Raw genomic sequence first — 18133 nt, forward strand, 5'->3', positions numbered from 1 at the left:
TTGCTTGTCTTGGGGAGCACCAAAAGTTAACAATTCCCTCGTGACATTCTGCTTTTCTGCAATTTCAATCATATATATATATACACATATATATGGAAAATATAAAGGATATATAAATATAGGAAAAATAAATATACTTCTCTAACACAACTCATTATGCAGTTGTCCAGTATCATGAACTAGGAATCATGTAAAGGTCAGGAATCATTAGGAAGATTAAAGTTCCATAATTTGGTAACCTCTGAACATTTGTGATCAAAATCCCATGACACTTTACTTATGAACGTAATTTAATTTTTCCTCCATAACCCCTAACCCCAGAGTTTCCAAGAGATACATCACTTTGAATGCTCTTTAGTGTAGCTGTGAGCTGTTAGATTGTTTCTAAATTCTACCCCAGAGGTGGATGCATTTCAGAGATGGATGGAGAGATTTCTGTATAAGGCCAGGTGATGCAAAACAGCAGGTCTCCATTGACTGTTTTGATTTACATCAGCTGAGTATCTGGCCCCTCCTATTAAACAAGAAACCATCACGACTGGGTTCTGAAGTGGCTACACTTTGATGATGAAGCCTGGTGTAATCACTGACAGACCAAGATGGATTATACTGGATTCTTTATACAGCAGAACAATGCTCGTTAATGGGTACCAGGCACGGTTGAGTCATGAAGACAATGTTCCTCATGAGGTTGGAGGAAGTAGATGATGTGCTTTTGAAAGAAAAGGATATGACAGTGGGGAAAAGAGCTGAAGTATCTCCCAGGATGTGGCAGCTGGAAAGCAAACAGTGCATATGACTGAAGGTGCACGTGGAGAAAGGGGAAGTAGCAGACAATGGACAAAGGGGAGATGGTACCAAGATACCAGAGTGATGCGTGTAACAAAAGACCATAGATACAGAGAGATATTAGACAGGGTTAGTGAGTTTCAGGGTGCAAATCATGTCTAACGCTGGGCCCCTGAGGCTCTCCAACAGACATATTTGCTTCTCTGCCTCTGGTGCCAGCACTAGTCTCCATAGGAGACAGGAAGGGGTCGAGCTCCTGGCCTCAGGCACACTGGGGTAAATTCATGGTTATGTTGTGGCCAGCTCACTCCAATTTCATGCCCCATCCCTGTAAGAGCCCAAGTGCAATGGACACACTGGGGGCAGGAATGAGTGTAAATAGAGCATTCTTACATCCTGCCTCATTCATAGTGTCGTAGAAAAGCTCAGCGCCCTCCTAAATAATTACTTGAGTGCGTTGTTTTTTGAGGCAATTTATTTCGAGCAGCTCGGAGAAGTGTTGGTCACTCTAAGGCTCCCGAGGACTTCTACCTTACAGACTCATATCACGAAGTTTTATTCAGTATTCAGACAAAGAGAACAAAGAAAAAGATGACATATTGCGGTATATTTCCATTAGCTCAACCTTTTCTAAACTAAGATATACTAAGAAATTCTTCCATATTGCTAATTGAACAGGGCCCCTGGTTACCATGACAACTATCTTTTGGAGCTAGCTAGCAATGTCCCGTTAGCTACTGACAGCTGCAAAAACCTGCAACATCTGCAAAATGTACCTGTTTCAAGGCTGAGAAAGCTACTAAAAATCCAAGATGGAATCTTTAGCATACAAGATGGAGTCTTAAAAAGCTTAATAAAAAATAGAATATATAACTTGGTATAAAAGGAGGATACAAAAATAAAGTATATAAAACTGTTCCTTCCACAATTGTAAAGAATCCACCCATAGAGGCTTTTCCTGGTTGGGTATAAAATAAAGTACCCTGGAGTTCTGCTCTGACATGTATTGGGACCAAGTTACCTCCCCTGGCATCTCCCCTCCCACCGGCAACCTAAAGCATGGAGAGATGTAAGTCCCCTCTGTGTATTTGCACTAAACACAGTATCGGTAGGGGGACAAATTCTTGACCAATACCACCAAGCGATCACACCACCCTTTACTGCAGGATATGTGTTGAAATGCACACTTGAAACATGTTGTCCATGGAGTAGGGAAGAGGCCCAGAGAGAGAGAGTGGTCTGAAATCCACTGCACTGTATCTTACACAGTAATTTCTACATGCAAATTATCTGTAAAATGGTGTATGTAAAGAATTCTGAATGGTGGCACTATGTACTGGTATGTGACTATGCAAGGTACGTCAAAGCAGGGCCAGGAAGCTATGGGTAAACCTATGAATCTATTAATCAGACCCAGCAGTTTATTCTCACAACCAAAATGATAACAACAATAAAATGTAATATATTCCATTGCTGTTTGCAGTTCTGTTATAGATGGATACTAGAGAGTTGTTAGATAGACAAGGCGAGTGAGGTAATATCTTTTATGGACCAACTTCTCTTGCTGAAAGAGACAAGCTTTTGAGCTCCACAGAACTCTTCTTCAGGGCTGGGAGAGGTACTCAGAATTTCACAGCCAAATAGTTGGTGGAACAGATTGTTTAGCATAAGTAGTTAACATGTATTATATGAGACCATTCCAGGTGAAGTGACCCATTAACACTCTTGCAGTCATAGGATAAAAACATGAGCTAGTAAACCATGAATCCTGTGTCTTTATTAAGGCCTGTTCTATGCTAGAAATGAGATTGGCGTAACTATGTCTTTCAGGGGTGTGAAAATCCACACCTCTGATCCAAATAGTTAAGATGACCTAAGTCCCCATATAGACAGTGCTAGAAAAATTTTTCCATCAACCTAGCTCCTGTCTCTCAGGAAGGTGGATTACCTACTCTCATGGGAGAATCCCTCCTGTCAGTGTAGGCTGTGTCTACACTGAAGTGCTACAGTGGTATAGATATGCCACTGTAGCATTTTAAGTATCAAGAATCCCTAAGACCATGATTTTTAGTGTCTAGCAAAGTTAGGAATTCAAACTCCCAGGCTCTTCTTTTCAAGGTATTGAGTAAGTGTTAGGGTTAAGGTCAGATGGCAGCAGTTGGGATTAGAATTATGACATGACTGGATACACATAAATCATTATCCTCCTATCACTTACACTGGTATTACCCAGTTATAACTTAACACCAGTTACTATAAATTGTTGAACTTACGCCATTTTAAAATTGGTATAATTAAGAAGAGAATCTGGCACATAATAGTTTGTGGATAAGGCAAAGAGAACCTTCCACACTGACCACATTATTTAAAGATTAAATGAGCTCAGACATAGGTCTTATGAATTTTTACATTATTATTATTGTTTCATGAAAATCTTAGGAATTAATTCCTTCTTAATGGAATCCATAAGAGCATTCTTCTTGTCTTTGCTCCACAGGCTGTAGATCAGTGGGTTCAGCTTGTGGATCACCACTGAATAAAACACTCTGCAAGAATTTTGTCTCTATCCAGAAAATAGGTGGACCTGGGTCAGAAACTCAAGAACAGAATTGCCCCGTGGAATATGGTGACCCCTGTCAGCTGAGAGGCGCAGGCAAAGAAGACTTTGTGCCTGCTTTTGGCAGAACTGATTCTCACGATGGTGGAGAGGATGGAGATGTAAGATACCAGGACTGTCAGAATGGTGATCATTTCAATAAGTCCAGCAATGTTAAATATTAAGGGTCGATTGAGCTGAGTGTCAGAGCTGGACAGTGATAACAAAGAAGTCAAGTCACAGTAGAAATGATTGATCACATTAGACCCACACCAGGACAAACAATGTAAAATCCGTATGTACCATGAAATGCAACAGGTTGATTATGTACGACCCAACTACCAATGGAACAAAGACTCTAGGGGACACGATAGCCGGATAGAACAATGGGTTACACATGGCCACAAAGTGGTCATAGGCCATTGCAGTCTGGAGAAGACACCCCATGGTCCCCAGAGTTCTCTGGCTCCCCCATCTCTCTGATTGCCAGGCTGCCATCTTCCCAAGACTCCCAGCTCCCCTGCCTGTCTGGCTCCCTCCTGGCAGCTGCCAGTCTGCCCAACACCCTGGATTCCTGGGCTGCCCAGCTCCTCGGCTGCCCAAGTGATGCCTGGCTCCCTGACTCTGCAGGTTCCCAGGCTGCCCAGTTTCCTTGCTGCCAGGTTTCCCAAGTTGGCCAGTTCCATGACTGTCTGCCTGGCTGCACGTCACCTTGAGTTCCCGGGCTCTCTGAGCTGCTCAAATCCTCAGCTACCAGACTGCTTCGCTGGCTTTCTACCTGGGCTTCCAGCATTCTGGGTCCCTGGCTGCCCATTTGGCAGGCTGACCAGCTTCCATGTTGCCTGGGCTGTCCAGCTCCCTGGCTGCCCACTTGATGACCTGCCTGGCTCCCCAGGCTCATCAGGCTGCCAGGCTCCCCAACTGCACCATTGGCAGAGTGCCCTAATCTCTGGCTTCCACGGCTCTCAGTCTCCCCAGATTGCTCAGCTCCCAGCCAGCCTGCTTCCTCCATGGATGGCTCTTCAGGTTCCCCACCTCCACAAGCTTCCCATCAGTACTGCTCCCTAAGCTCCCATCTCTCTGGGCTGCTAGCCTAGTGGGCAAGCAGGCTCCGTGGGTCTCTAAATCCCCAACTAGCCAGCCCTCCAGGCTGCCCACCTGGATCCTCAGCTGCCTGCTTCATTTTTTTATTTTATTTTCATATTGCTAATTGGCATCTGGTATTCTTAACTCATTTGATAAGTGGTATTCTCACTTGTCATTTATATTGTATAATGAAAATAATAAATGTGTTCTATTATACCAGTTAAAATAGGTAGTTACCAATAACAATAGCAAATTACCAGTCACCAGTTGAAAGATCCATTATAAACAAAGATTCTGAATATCAATCACTACTGAGCACACCAAATACCTATTATTAAATCAATGAGAAAGCCAATTACCAAACCAACAATTTATCATTATAATTATAATTATTATAATTATAATTATATTTTTTTTTATAAATTAATACTTAATTTATCAAATAAAACAAAATAAAATAAAATTGTGCTGGTTGATATTGGTGGCTGCTGACAAAGGTGTTTTTAATCCATAGGCAATCCAGACCTTGTTTAATCTGAGGGGTGTGCTAGCCACCTTTCATTCAGGTTAAATTGAGGAAGCAGTTAAGGTCTTTCATGAAGTAAGATAGCTGAAACAATAGATGCTGACACCCAAGATGCTGACCAGCATGGCAAGGTCTGAGTAAAGGCTGAACTACATGACCCAAAAGGTTTCCCTGGACACCACTGGAAAGTGCAGGAACTGAGGCAATGAAGTGGTTGCATCTCTGTTTGTGTGTGAAAGGAACCAGAAAGTGAGTGGACAACAAGAGAAGTACTGTGAGTGTAGCACTTGGTGGTAGCCAAGAGAGAAAGAGATTTTTTTAAGGCAGAACACTAGCTGGAAAGATAGACATGGAAACTGTGAGCATGGAGACTGTGTACTGTTTGTTCTTAGTGTGTTCAGGGAAACAGGACTTTGTAGACATTCTTTGCAAATAAACAGCATTGCCTCCAGAAATATTTTTCCTAAAGAAAACAAACTGGCAAGGCCCCCAAATATTGGCTAACTGCTCAGACCAAGATGCAAAAATAATATAAAAAGAATATGAAACCAAAATATAGAAAATAATTTAAAACAATAGAAAAATAAATTTAAAATGATATACTATATCTTATAATATTATATCATATAATAGTTGAAATATTTTACTAGTTTACTATAGTGATGCTGGTAAACCAAGTGCCAACTCTGGCTGTGGTCTAGGCATCAGTTGAGAACGAACAAACTCACAGCTGGAAGCCAGATGAGCTCACTTGTAGGTTAGTATAGTTCAAAGTAGATGTTAAATGTACAAATATGTGTTTGATGTTTAAACTTCATGAAAAAACTGGTGGGATTTTGAATACATTGTTTTCACTTATCTGTACTGTCTTACAATGTAATAGCAGGCATTTGCATTGTATATACCCTGTAATTAAGTAACTCATCAAACAGAAATAAGCCTTGTGTAATGCAAATAAAGAACTTTAACAGGAAAGTGTTAATTTTTGAACATGGAAAGCACTTGGTCATTGTGTGTCAGATCAAAGTCTCATAGTGCATTCCTCTTTTCCCGCCATGAAGAAAGAACTCATGTGGGGGCCATCCTGTCAGCTTGTTTTCTGGGAGAAGAAACTATAAATGTGGACACGGGGAAAAAATCCTTCATCTCTTGGCTTTTTGGATTCCAACAGGGCAGAAAATTGAACCAGGAGGTGGAGATTCCCAGAGTTATTCTGGGTAGCCCAGACTCTCCGAAACTGGCAAAACACTACATCTCCGCTACCTTTTGAAATGATAGACTGTGACTCACCTGTACATATATTTTTACCTGCTTTATCTTCTCAATCACTTTCATTTCTTTTTCTTAGCTAATAAACCTTTATCTAGTCTACAATAGAATTGGCTACCAGCACTGTCTTTGGTATGAGATCTGGGATGCAAATCAACCTGGGTGAGTGAATGGTCTCTTAAGACAACATGAATGACGTGATTTTTGGAGTAAAGCACCCATCTATCATAGAATCTTGTTGGCTTGGGTGACTAAAGGGACAGGAGGGCCTAAAGGGATTGTCTGTGACTTCCTAATTTGGTTTATAATGCCTAAAGGGTCACCATGCTTCAAACTGATGTATATCAAGGTTGGGTCAGAGGCCCTGGTGAGAGCTGGAGTTCAACGGGAGAAAAGGTGGATGATGTTGGTTTGTTGCTGGGAATGTCTTTCTTGATGATAGGAACTGTGTTGGGTCTTTTAGGCCCCTGATTCCCCTGGAAGCTAAAAGAGGTGAGCTAAGAGCTGCTGTTGCCGTATGTAGACAGAGCTCAGAAGTCACTCCAGTCATCTGGCCAGTAGCAAGCAGATGACAGAGTCTGGCCGGTCAATTGGCCAGAAATCAGCAGTGCAAAGTGTCAGTGGGGCCTGCTTCCAGCAGGAGAGCAGCTCTGTGGACTACACTGGGAGCAGAGGAGATGGCAGTATCAGTCTGCACTGGCCAAAAGACGCTAGTGTGACCCTCCTTTCCTAGCGCTAAAATCATTCTAGCAGAATAGGTGTTAGAGCCTCGGAGTGGCTTAAGAACACGGCCCCTGATTTTCTGGGCCTCCTGGAACCACAGACTGTGAGTGGGGAAGCTGGAGACCCACCAACTGTGAGTTGGGGGGCTGGGTGACAGAAAACCCACATCAGCCACTCTGGGTCCAATTATTCAGGAAGTGACTCGTGAACCCTGAGGGAGCAGGTGGTAGAAAGTGTCCAATTGCAAAATTTGTCTAAGTTCACCCTATTCTGTCCCTTTCTCCAGTAAAGTGTATTTGTTTAATCCCATGTTGCATATGTTCGTGGGTAGGTACAGATTTACCTATCAAAGTTGCCCAGAGTGGATACAGGTTTTCTGATTACTGGGTTGGAAATTGTACCTTAGTTCAGCAAATTGTAGAGAGTCCCCTAAGAAGAAGGACCTGACCCTTGTTGCTGTCGACACTGTTGACAGAAGGGTTACACATATAATCATGTAATAGATGACACAAGTGAGAAGTTTATATACTACTTCCTTTGGAACCATGCATTCTTTATTGTTTTATAACATGGTTAACTATTGAATTTATCGGCAAACCATTTTTTCTTAATTAATTTTCTCAGGGCATCCTTCACATCTTGGTTTCTCAAGCCATAGATGAGGGGGTTCAGCATCGGGATCACCATGGTATAGAATAGAGAGACTATTTTGTCCTGGTCCAAGGAGTAGCTGGATGTGGGTCGGAAATGCAAGAAGAGAATTGTCCCATGGAATATGGTGACAGCCATCAGGTGGGAGGTGCAGGTGCTGAAGGTTTTCCACCTCCTATTGGTGGAGGGGATCTTGAGGATGGTGCTGAGGATGTAAATATAAGATACCAAGACTGATAGAATAGTTGTTATTTCAATGAGTCCAGCAATGTTAAATATCAGAAGTTCATTCATATGGGTATCAGAGCAGGAGAGCGATAACAGTGATGTAATACTACAGAAAAAATGATTTATCTCCTTAGACTCACAGAAAGACAAACTGAACGTGAAACCCGTGTGTATCATGGAATGCAACAGGCCAAATATGTACGACCCACCTACCAGTGAGACACAGACTCTAGTGGACATGATAATTGTGTAGAGCAGTGGGTTACAGATGGCCACATACCGGTCATAGGCCATCACAGCCAAGAGGAAACATTCTGTAGTACCCAGAGCTAGAAAGAAGTACAGTTGTGCTGCGCAGCCAGCCAGGGAGATGGTTTTTCTCTCCTGTAAGAAGCTTACCAGTGTCTTGGGTGCAGTCACAGAGGAATAACCGATATCCAGAAAAGACAAATTACTGAGGAAATAGTACATGGGGGTATGAAGTCGAGGTTCAATCCTAATTAACGTGATCATTCCGAGATTCCCCACCAAGGTGATGCTATAAATGACTAGAAAGAATGCAAAGAGGATAGTCTGAAGTACAGGGTTTTCTGTTAATCCCACAAAAATGAATTCAGTAACTTCTGTATGATTATCTACAGCCATTTCCTTTCAATTGAGTTACCTAGATTTCATAAGAAAGAAGAGACAGACATTAGATGAGATTACATAGGTAGCTAAATTAACTGCGTAGCTGAACCACACAAATGATGTGGCAATCACTATCTTGCCCCGTAGTCTTAATTCCTTGTGCATGAAGGCCTATGTTAGCAAGTGTTTCATATCACATTAACAGCTTTTTACACCACAACCTGGTGCTATTTGGTGTTTTTTAAACATTATGAATGGAGAAAACCACTTGCACAACTGTGTCAAAAACACAGAGAACACACATTCTCTCAGGGTATGCCTGCACTGCAGGGAAAAAAAGATCTGTTCTTAACTATGGTTAAAATAGCAGTGAAAGTACAACTCAGCTTTTAATTTGTTTTAGCAATTTGAGTTAAAGCCAATAGGAAAGTGTGGGGTTGAAATCAAGGTGCTAACCCAAGTTAAAAGTCGAGTTGTCATATCCTCACTGCTATTTTTACTTGAGATAGCTTATGGAGGTTAGGTAACCCATGGAAAGAACACATCTTTTTATGCAGAGTAGACATACCATCAGACCTTTATAAACAATCACACCAATCAAACAATCAAACAAAGTGTCGATTAGAAACAAATGCCCAAAGCAAAACTTTGCTTTAGAAAAGGTTCATGTTTAAAAGTTTTTCCCACTATAGCCCTTCAGCAATCCAAACACTACAGCTATTTCCTCTCTTCCTCTTTCTGGTCTCAAATCACCTTTAGGACATGCTGGCATGCTTGTCTTGGCTCCCTTGCTCCAATGAAGATGAATGATATGTAGGAATATGAAGCAGTGGTTTTGGGTTCTCTGTAAGGGATTTTGGTAGGATTTTAATTAATTGTTCTTATAGTTGTAACCCTTCTGCCAGACAGAGTCAGCAGCAGCAAGGGCCGGGTTCCATGTCTAGGGGTCCCTGTCAATGATACCACATCAAACTGGCTCGAGCCCCCACCTAGTCACTTGGGAAATCACATACTATACCCTGGGTGCCCCAAAGGGCAATACTTCCCCTCTTGCAAGCATAGAGTCTGAGTGTAAAAAGTAAACCTTTTAATAACAGAAAGGAAGTAACACAGCACTGGTTTAGGAAACAGTGCAAACAGAATTCATGAACTCAATGAGCCAAACCCATCCTAGAATACTGGGGCGTGTCCTTCGCCTCTCCATTCTTGGTTTCCCCTGTACTGACCATCATAGTTGCAATGTCCACCTCTCAGTTGGGGCTCAGCCAATCCCCCTCTGCAGGCTCCTGCCGGACGCAGGCTTGACCAGATCTCCTCCACTGCTGCCTCCTGCCACCTCTGGGCCTCACTGAGTCCCCGCTGCTGGCTCCCGCTGTGTGCTGGCCCCAACCGCTCCTGGCTCCCGCCATCTGCTGGCCCCCTTCTGTCTACAGATGCTAACAGATCCTGGAATCTGCAGGCGCTGACTGCTCCTGGCTGCCACCGTCTGCTGGCCCTGACCGATCCCGCCATCTGCAGGTGCTTCCTACTGCTGGCACCTCTCTGGTGGTTGTCAGTCAAGGTTTCCCAGTCTCTCTAGTGATTCAGCTCTTAGTGAATTTCAGCTCATGGGAAAACCTTCTGCTGACACAGAAGCAATGTCCCTGCTTTTAACAAACAAAAGACTTCAAGAGGAAACATTAATTCTACAGTGGGAGGAGATCATCAATCCATGCTTGAGGGTAGCCCTTTATCAGGGCTAGTAGGGCTAGTGCAATCTCAATAGGAGACTTCTCACCCCTCCCTCTCCCCTTGCAATGCTGAAACATCTGTCCGCCACCCTTTTGGGGCTCTGTTTGAGTGAGAGGGAATTTTTTATCAGAACAGGCTAAACACAGATCTGATGCCATTTGTTCATACAATCGAAGGACAACATTTCATTACCCCTGCAGTTAACACAAAAATGATTAGTAACACAATACCAGACACACTGACCATTTCCCATCATGCTCAACACTTAGTGTGCTTATGCAATATTCTGAGTACTTAATCGTACTCATGCAAATACAAAGCCCATGCAAATAACGTGCCCCCCTTTCAGCTGCTGAGCAGGGAGAGTGCCATTCAGACACTCAGACCTTGCTTACATAGTTATGCTTTTCTTCTATTATTTGCCGTGCCAAGTCTTTGTATTTAATCGTGTATATTTCAAATATTGTCAAGGGAAATCAGGACATTGGATGGGCCATCTCTTATGGTAGGAAAAAAATCTAAATAAATAAATAAATACAATCCTCATACATTTAGATTAATAGATTTTAAGTCCAGAAGTGACCATTAAATCCTCTAGTCTGATACAGGCCAAAGAAGTTCACCCAATTACTCCTGCACTGAGCCTAATAACTTGTGTTTGCTGAAGGCATCTAGACTGGAATTGAAGACATCAGTAGATGGAGAATCCTAACTAACTTTGGTAGTTTGTTCCAAGGGTTCATCACCCTCCCCATTAAATTATGTACTGCTTGCTGTTGTTGCAACAGATTTACATGAAACAATCAACATATGAAATCACGAGCAGATCATTGAAACAGAGGTTTGTGACACATACATGTACCACAAAAATACTCACTGTAAATTAATACACATTTCTTACACAGTATGAGTAGAAATATTAGATCACAGCTTCCACAAACAGTTTCATAAATCTGAGACAGCATATGACTGATATATTTCACATTGCCTAACTGATCAATCATATCATTTCTATTCATAGACTCAATCTTCTACTCCCCTGAAACATCCCACTATGAGAAACAAAGTGGCTGAATCAAAGTGTCATTGAAGTCAATGGAAAGAATGCAGGGTACAGGAGGTAAAGAAAAATTGGAACTGTGTGTAGTAGAACGTAGAGGGGTGCAGGAGGCAGGGGAAATTTGGACTGTGGGATGTGTTGGAGAATGTGAGGGAGAGAGGGTGTATATGTTAGCTGCTGTGTGCTTTTCCAGAGCCATACACAGTAGTCAGAGAGTTGCAATGAATATGGCTCTAAATGATAAAACTTTTAAAAAATACAGCTCTATAAATCATCACCTGGTAACATTATCTTTGTGTTTCTTGTTTAGTGCTCTTGTATAAAAGTAAAACTAAAAAAAAAAAAACCAAGCCAACAAAGAAACAGCAACCAAGGAAATTCCCAGGGAAACCTATGTTAAAATGGAATTAGGATTCAGAATATGTATCAGTAAAATAAATTACAGGAATCTTGTGATTATACCCTCACAGCCTCCTGCATCTGGCCTGGTGCTCTCCCGTGAAGGCCAGCGGTCCCCTGCCCCCCGTCCCATCCAGTATGTCACTGATTGTTGCCCAGCTGAAACGCTTGGGTGACTAAACTATTTGTCCACAAATTTTCTCCCACCTCTAGTCACCACAAATATGTGTATCTCTAGCAAGGGCAATTCCATCATCATCCTTGACAGCTCATCCTATTGTCTAAGTTGCATAAAGCAATTCCTGACTACGAACTTCCCCTACTGCAGCTTAGAACCCTTTTTGTTGTTACCTCCTCAACTTTATGGAGAGTAATCAGTCCCCATCCTCTTTATGACATTTCTGTCTAGATCTGGGAAAGTTCTTTTCCTTTTCTTGTCTGTTCTCCTCAATGTATACTCCCTTAAATTGCCTCCTGCATTTCCCCCAATCATAAAAATAATTTAAGCTCTATATTTTCCTTTCTTTGTGATCTGGGCCATACATCTTACCTGCCCTAGAAGAAAAACAATTCTTCAGCAATCGAGGGAATTTGGTGTACAGATGAGATGCTACCGGAGTGTTTTATTTGTTCTGAAAGCTTATGGGATTGAGCCATTTTGACATCTCCAAGCTCTGTGTCTCAGCTGACTCTTCAGAAGCAATCATGATTCTCCTGTGCCTTTAAAGAAAATAAGGATGTGACTCAGATGATGTAAATTTATACTTTTGAACTGGTTTGATTGTATGTCTTGTTCATTCTTTCTGAATAAAAATATTTATATCAGTGGAGGAGCAGGTTATGGGTAAAGTACTCCCGTTCCAACATAAGAAAGGAAAACAGACTCACAAAGGATGCTACAATCAGGATTCAGGTACATTTACTGAGCTGCTTGCGGCTTCTAGACTGACCTGGAAAATCACAAAGCCCTGCAGAGGGACAGGATAGCTGCCTATAACTACTTTGAAAATTCATGTTATGGATAGATGAGGAATTGCTATTTCTCAGAATTTGATTGTTTTCCAAAGGAGGTAAAATTTTCAAGCATAGTGGCAGGAATATGGTTAATATAATTCCAGTAGCTCCTCATCTATACACTTTAGCAATGACTGTTCACAATACACTTTCTTTAGTTCACACATCTATTGCCTCTAGTGATCACAAACCAACTATACATTATTGCCAGCTTTTTCAACTGCTTGTGGAGGCACAAGTGGCCTGTTGCTCAGAGCATATCTGAGTGCCCAGATTCTTTTCAAACCAGGAATTTAGTTGTGGCCAAGTCATTCTCAGGGGTGGAGCTGGGGAGCTATCCAAGAGGGTATTTCAAAGAAGTAGTTAAGCATTGTCAAAAAATCTCAAAGTCCACCACACCCTCATCTTGAGGTGTCTGAGCTTGGCTTGTCAAGTAAGTGATTAAAAATGGGGGAAGGAGAAAAGTTGGTAAAGACAGTGTGTCCTAGTGGCCAGTGCATGGAGCTGGCAGTCAAACTGTGTGGTTTCTCATCCCAGCTGTGCTACTCAATTGCTGGGTGACCTCGGACAAATCATTCCACTTCCCCTGTCTCAGTATTTTTCATAGCTATAAAAGAGGGATAATGACACTTGGCTCCTTTGTAAAGTGTTTTTTAGATCTGTGGGGGGAAAGCATTTGATAGAAAATTTGTTTAATATTCTTATTTATTATTATTATTTGGAAACATTCCAAAGCCAAGCATCCATTGGTCGATCCAGACACAATACATTCAGGAACATACCTGCTAAGTGTTTGATTGTATTCCTTTTCTCAATAGACTGGAACGGTGACAGTTACTTTTTGATTACTATTATTTTAAATAAGCAGTCTATCTTATGATCAAAGATGCAGGCTTCTATCTTATTAACGAGCATTATTCATAATTACAAAACATTTGTTAACTTTATGGACTTGAGAAACTAAATCCTTCAGGATGGAGTAACCAACAAACTAGAGGGGCCTTTCAACTAATAATAATGATATCTGTGGGTTACATTTGAAATCTGAATACAGAATGGCTTTCTTAGGCTTTAGGCACAGGTAATTAACTACAGTTCAGACACATGTTCATTGCCCTTCTCATGCAATGGTGCCTTTCCCTGAGGGTGCACCTTCACCAGGAAAAAGGATGGGTTCCTACCTAAAGTTAGCTAACGTGATAACTAGCACCAGGTGAAGTTCTAGTGAAGACAAGGCAGTCTGTAGTTTCCACATGCTTTAGCAAGCCTAGATGAAGACTAGGGGGAAGTCGAGGGCTTACCTCCAGCTACTGACATGTTAAAACTACAGACTGCCTCATCTTCACTAGGATTTTACCTTGCTTACTTCACACATGGTAAGAACACACTCTTTTTCCTAGTGGAGATGTGGCTTGAGTGTTCTCAAACAGCACGTCTCCAATGGCTCAGTCAGCAGGGCCATTGCCTAAATTCAGTCTGTAGTAGTTTATGCCCTCCACCACAAAAGCACATAAAGCAGTTAAAAAAAAATCAACATGAAACTCTTGCTAAATATTAAAAACAGTGAGGCATTGAGTCAAACGGAGCCAACGATCCAGTGGAATAAGAGCAAAAGCAAAACTGTGATTGTGGTTGATGCCTTCTGCAGGTTAATCGGTTTGCTACGACATGGTGTGGACATTTAATTTTAGGCAGCAACTTTGTATAAGCTTAAAAGAAATCCGTCAAAATTCACAGCGCCGTCTAGAATGAAATGCACAGCATCATCTGAGGACCTGATATGTCAGGAGGAATCAGCTTTGCTAGTTATGCTGTGGATAAAATGTGCACAGTAAGGTCTTTTCCCCCCTAAAATGTCTCATTCTCCTCCCCCCGCCCCCCAAATACATTCCATGCCCCCAGTTTTGCTTTTGCTCTTATTCCACTGGATCGTTGGCTCCGTTTGACTCAATGCCTCACTGTTTTTAATATTTAGCGAGAGTTTCATGTTGATTTTTTTTTTAACTGCTATATGTGCTTTTGTGGTGTAGGGCATAAACTACTACAAACACAAAGAAGGATGGGGGGAGGGGCAATCAAATAACCACTGAGAATCATTGCACTGACAACTCCTAATTCACTAACCCTTCATTACTGGAGCATGGCTGAATTCTGTTCAGCCACATACATAGTGCAGAGGAAGGACAGCTTGCTGATTATTATGTCTATCGAGGTCCTTTCATGGCCTCCATCACCATAGTGTCCAAGTACCTTGGGTTTTATCCTCAAGTCCCCAGTGAGGCAAGGAAGTATGAACATGGGGATGAGAGCATGCCTGTTCAAGCATTCATTTAATCATGTGCTCAAATCCCATTTAGAGGAACTTAAGCCCATGTTTAATGCTGTTAACTGCATATGCAGGTTCTTTGCATTTCCCCCACCATATATGTATAACCTAGACTGAAACAAACATGCTTCTGTGGATTTGTTATCCATATATACACATATAAAACAGCAGACGAAGACAATAGTCTGAAAGTCAACATAAAATATCATGTTTACTAAGTTTGAGGAAGAACTTATAACTAGAAATGGTAGGGAATTTTTCACCAAAATGATTTTTATCAGAAAATGCTGATTTGTCAAAAACAAAACTTCTTGTGGGAAATGGTTGGTTACGACAATTTTTTTGACTAAAAAGGTTTCTGAGAAAAAACGTTTTGAAGTTGTTGAATATTTCATTTTGACATTTTTTAAATGAAAAAAATTCTGGTTTCCTAGTTCAAAATTACTTTTAATTTCAAAATTTCAGCTAATTTTAGTAAAAAAATAGACAAAATCAAAATGAAATAATTTGAAATTATCAAAGCAAAACCTTTTCATTGACCCAAAACATATTTTTGAGGGGGAAGAGGGGCAGGGTTTTTGGTTTGCAAATATTTTTGGTATTTTGATTTTTTTAGTTTCAATTCTGGACAAGAAAAGTTTTGAAAATCTCAGCATTATTCCTGGGACGGGAAAACTGTCTCCCACCCAGCTCTCCTTAGAACTGCCTGTGAGACCTAAACTGCTGGGAATTACCAGGTTCATTTTTCTGCTTCATGTTGTAATAGAAGAACAGAATTTAGTTTTGTGTACAGCTGTCTGTTCCCAAAGCAGCAAGCTGGGGGCTAGGCTGGTCTTACTGTGATTCTGCAAATCAGTATGGGCTCTGGAAGGGGAGATTTATATCCTGAGTCTGCGAAGTTCTGAGCGCCTTCCACGCCTACTAAGTGTTATGAGACTCAAGGGTACTTAGCACTTTCTAGAATCAAAGCTTAGCTTGTACTGTTGAAATGGCTTCTCTTCTTTATAAAGACACCATCAACTGCATTCATTGCCGTAGTAACAATTAATGCAGTAGCTCCAGATCAGTAGAAGGAATACCCTGGGGGAGAGAGATGGATTAGATAAGTAAAATAAGGCACCCATTTTTAACAGTGAGGGTAATTGGTCAATGGACTAGCATCCCCAGGGGTATGGTGGATTTGCCTTCACGTGGAGTATTGAAATCAGGAATGGACATCATTCGCACAGCGATGCTGTGGGCTGAAAGCAGGAATCCCTGGGTCAGGGTCTCTGACCGGTGTAACGAAGTGGTGTCGTCCCTCTGAGACCGACACTGAGGGGTCAACACACGCCACCTAGTTGACAGGCCCAGGTATGGCACCGCCCGCCTGCCAGAAGTGCAGGGGTGGGACAGCAAGAGGAAGAATAAAAGCCGGGCCTTGTAGCTCAGTCAGGGTAGAGCTGCTGGTGGAGATGGACATCTCTCCCCCGGTGCTGGGACTTGAGCCAGCCCCCGGCCCCGCTGAAGACCCACCAGATCTGCCTACTGCCTGGAGCCTATTAGGCCTGCGGGAGCTGCCTGCCACCAACGACTTGGAGGACTTAACAGACGCTGGCGATGCTGAGGGCCTGCTGGAACTGCCTCTTGCGATCTACCCCCAGGAGGTGGACCACAACTGGGGATACAGGTACGCGGGCACAGGGACGGAAGAAACAGCTTAGGGGTAGCTGATCTCAGTCCGTCTGTGTTTGCGTCCTAGCACTTGGCAGCGAGTTTCGTCTGGAGGGCCCTGGGCTGGGGTGCGGTGGAGTTGGGAGGTTCGGCCTCACCCTCCTTCTCCCCCTCCTCTTTGTGCCACACGAACCTTGAAGTGACTGCACCCTCGACTTGTGAAACCTCACAGGCTACTGACTCTTCGCCTGCCCTGCCCTAGGGATACTGACTCTTTGCTTGCCTGCCCTTCCTGAGGGCCAGCGCTATAGACTATTGACTTGCCCTGTCCTGCCTCAGGGCTTGGGCTACAGACTGGTTGCTGGCCCGTGCTACGGGAGAGCCGGCGCCCCGGCTGAGTAGCAAAGTAGTGGGGCCTCCCTCTGAGGGCGACACCCAGAGTTGACCCCGATCTGTTACATGTGATGGAGAATGCAGGCAGCGCCCCTCTGAAGTAAAAGGGGGCTCGCCCTGCATTTTAGCTTTCCCCATCGACCCTCACAATGGAATTGGATAAACTGGGAAAGTGCTGGGCCGATAGCAACAGCAGCAGCAAGAGCTACTGCAACAACTGGGGACCCAGCAACAGCAACTCATCCGGGAGCAACAGAAGCGAAGCAGCAATGTGCAAGTTAGCCTCTCTCCTGCCCATCCCATCTGGCCCAGCCTCTGGAGCCCCCACACCAGCTGCTGGGCTACCTGACGCCTCGCTAAAATGGGACCAGGGGATGACCCCGAGGTGTTCCTGGTGACTATTCAATGTGTTGCCTCAGCAGCAGGATGGGACCCGACACAGTGGCCTACGCTCTTGGCCCCCTCTCTAATGGGGCCTGCTCAATGGCGCATTGTGCCCTCTCAGATGAGGGAGCTCATGACTATCGGACGGTGAGGGTAGCCATCTTGGACATACTGGATCTTACCCCTTAGACATTTCAGCATCAATTCCAGGGGAAGACCTACCCAGTAGGCGCCCAAACCCCGAGTCATGGCACAAGAGCTGAAGGACGCATGCTGGTGTTGGCTACAGCTGGACCAACGGTCTGCCACTGAGGTCTCCAAACAGGTCGTGATTGAGCAGTTTCTGCACATCCTCCCTGCCCAAGATTGCACCTGGGTTATGAGGCACCGCCCTACCACTGCCGTGCACTTGATGGAGGACTTCCTGGTGGCCAAAAGTTCAGCAGGCCCTGTGATGACTTTGGAGTCCTTGGGATCCGGCCCGCATAACAGCCTTCCACTCCCCAGAGAGCCACCAATTCTCCCAACTTTTCCAGGACCTATAACCCCAGAGCCCACCCCCCCAACTCGCTTTAGAAGGAGGGGACTCCGAGGAACAGATGAGTGAGACCGATAAGACAGACCCTGAAGACATACTTGTCCCTCCAACCCTCCTCCTTTACCATTCAACACAGG

General features: G+C 43.2%; 1 protein-coding gene and 1 pseudogene across 1 annotated transcript; both read right to left on the minus strand.

The window, feature by feature from the left end:
- Positions 1–3205: 3205 nt before the first annotated feature.
- LOC137154839 (olfactory receptor 5T17-like) lies at positions 3206–3832 on the minus strand (annotated as a pseudogene).
- Positions 3833–7562: 3730 nt separating this feature from the next.
- LOC137154840 (olfactory receptor 5AR1-like) lies at positions 7563–10203 on the minus strand. The gene is made up of 2 exons (XM_067550690.1): positions 10177–10203; positions 7563–8516 (listed from the first exon to the last, which is right to left on the minus strand). The coding sequence occupies exons 1-2, from the start codon at positions 10201–10203 to the stop codon at positions 7563–7565; spliced, it is 981 nt and encodes a 326-aa protein (XP_067406791.1).
- Positions 10204–18133: the final 7930 nt, after the last annotated feature.

The sequence above is a fragment of the Emydura macquarii genome, unplaced genomic scaffold (genome assembly GCF_026122565.2).
Source record: "Emydura macquarii macquarii isolate MOO-44397 ecotype Brisbane River unplaced genomic scaffold, CSIRO-AGI_Emac_v2 contig_1305, whole genome shotgun sequence".
In the NCBI taxonomy this organism is placed as follows: Eukaryota; Metazoa; Chordata; order Testudines; family Chelidae; genus Emydura; species Emydura macquarii.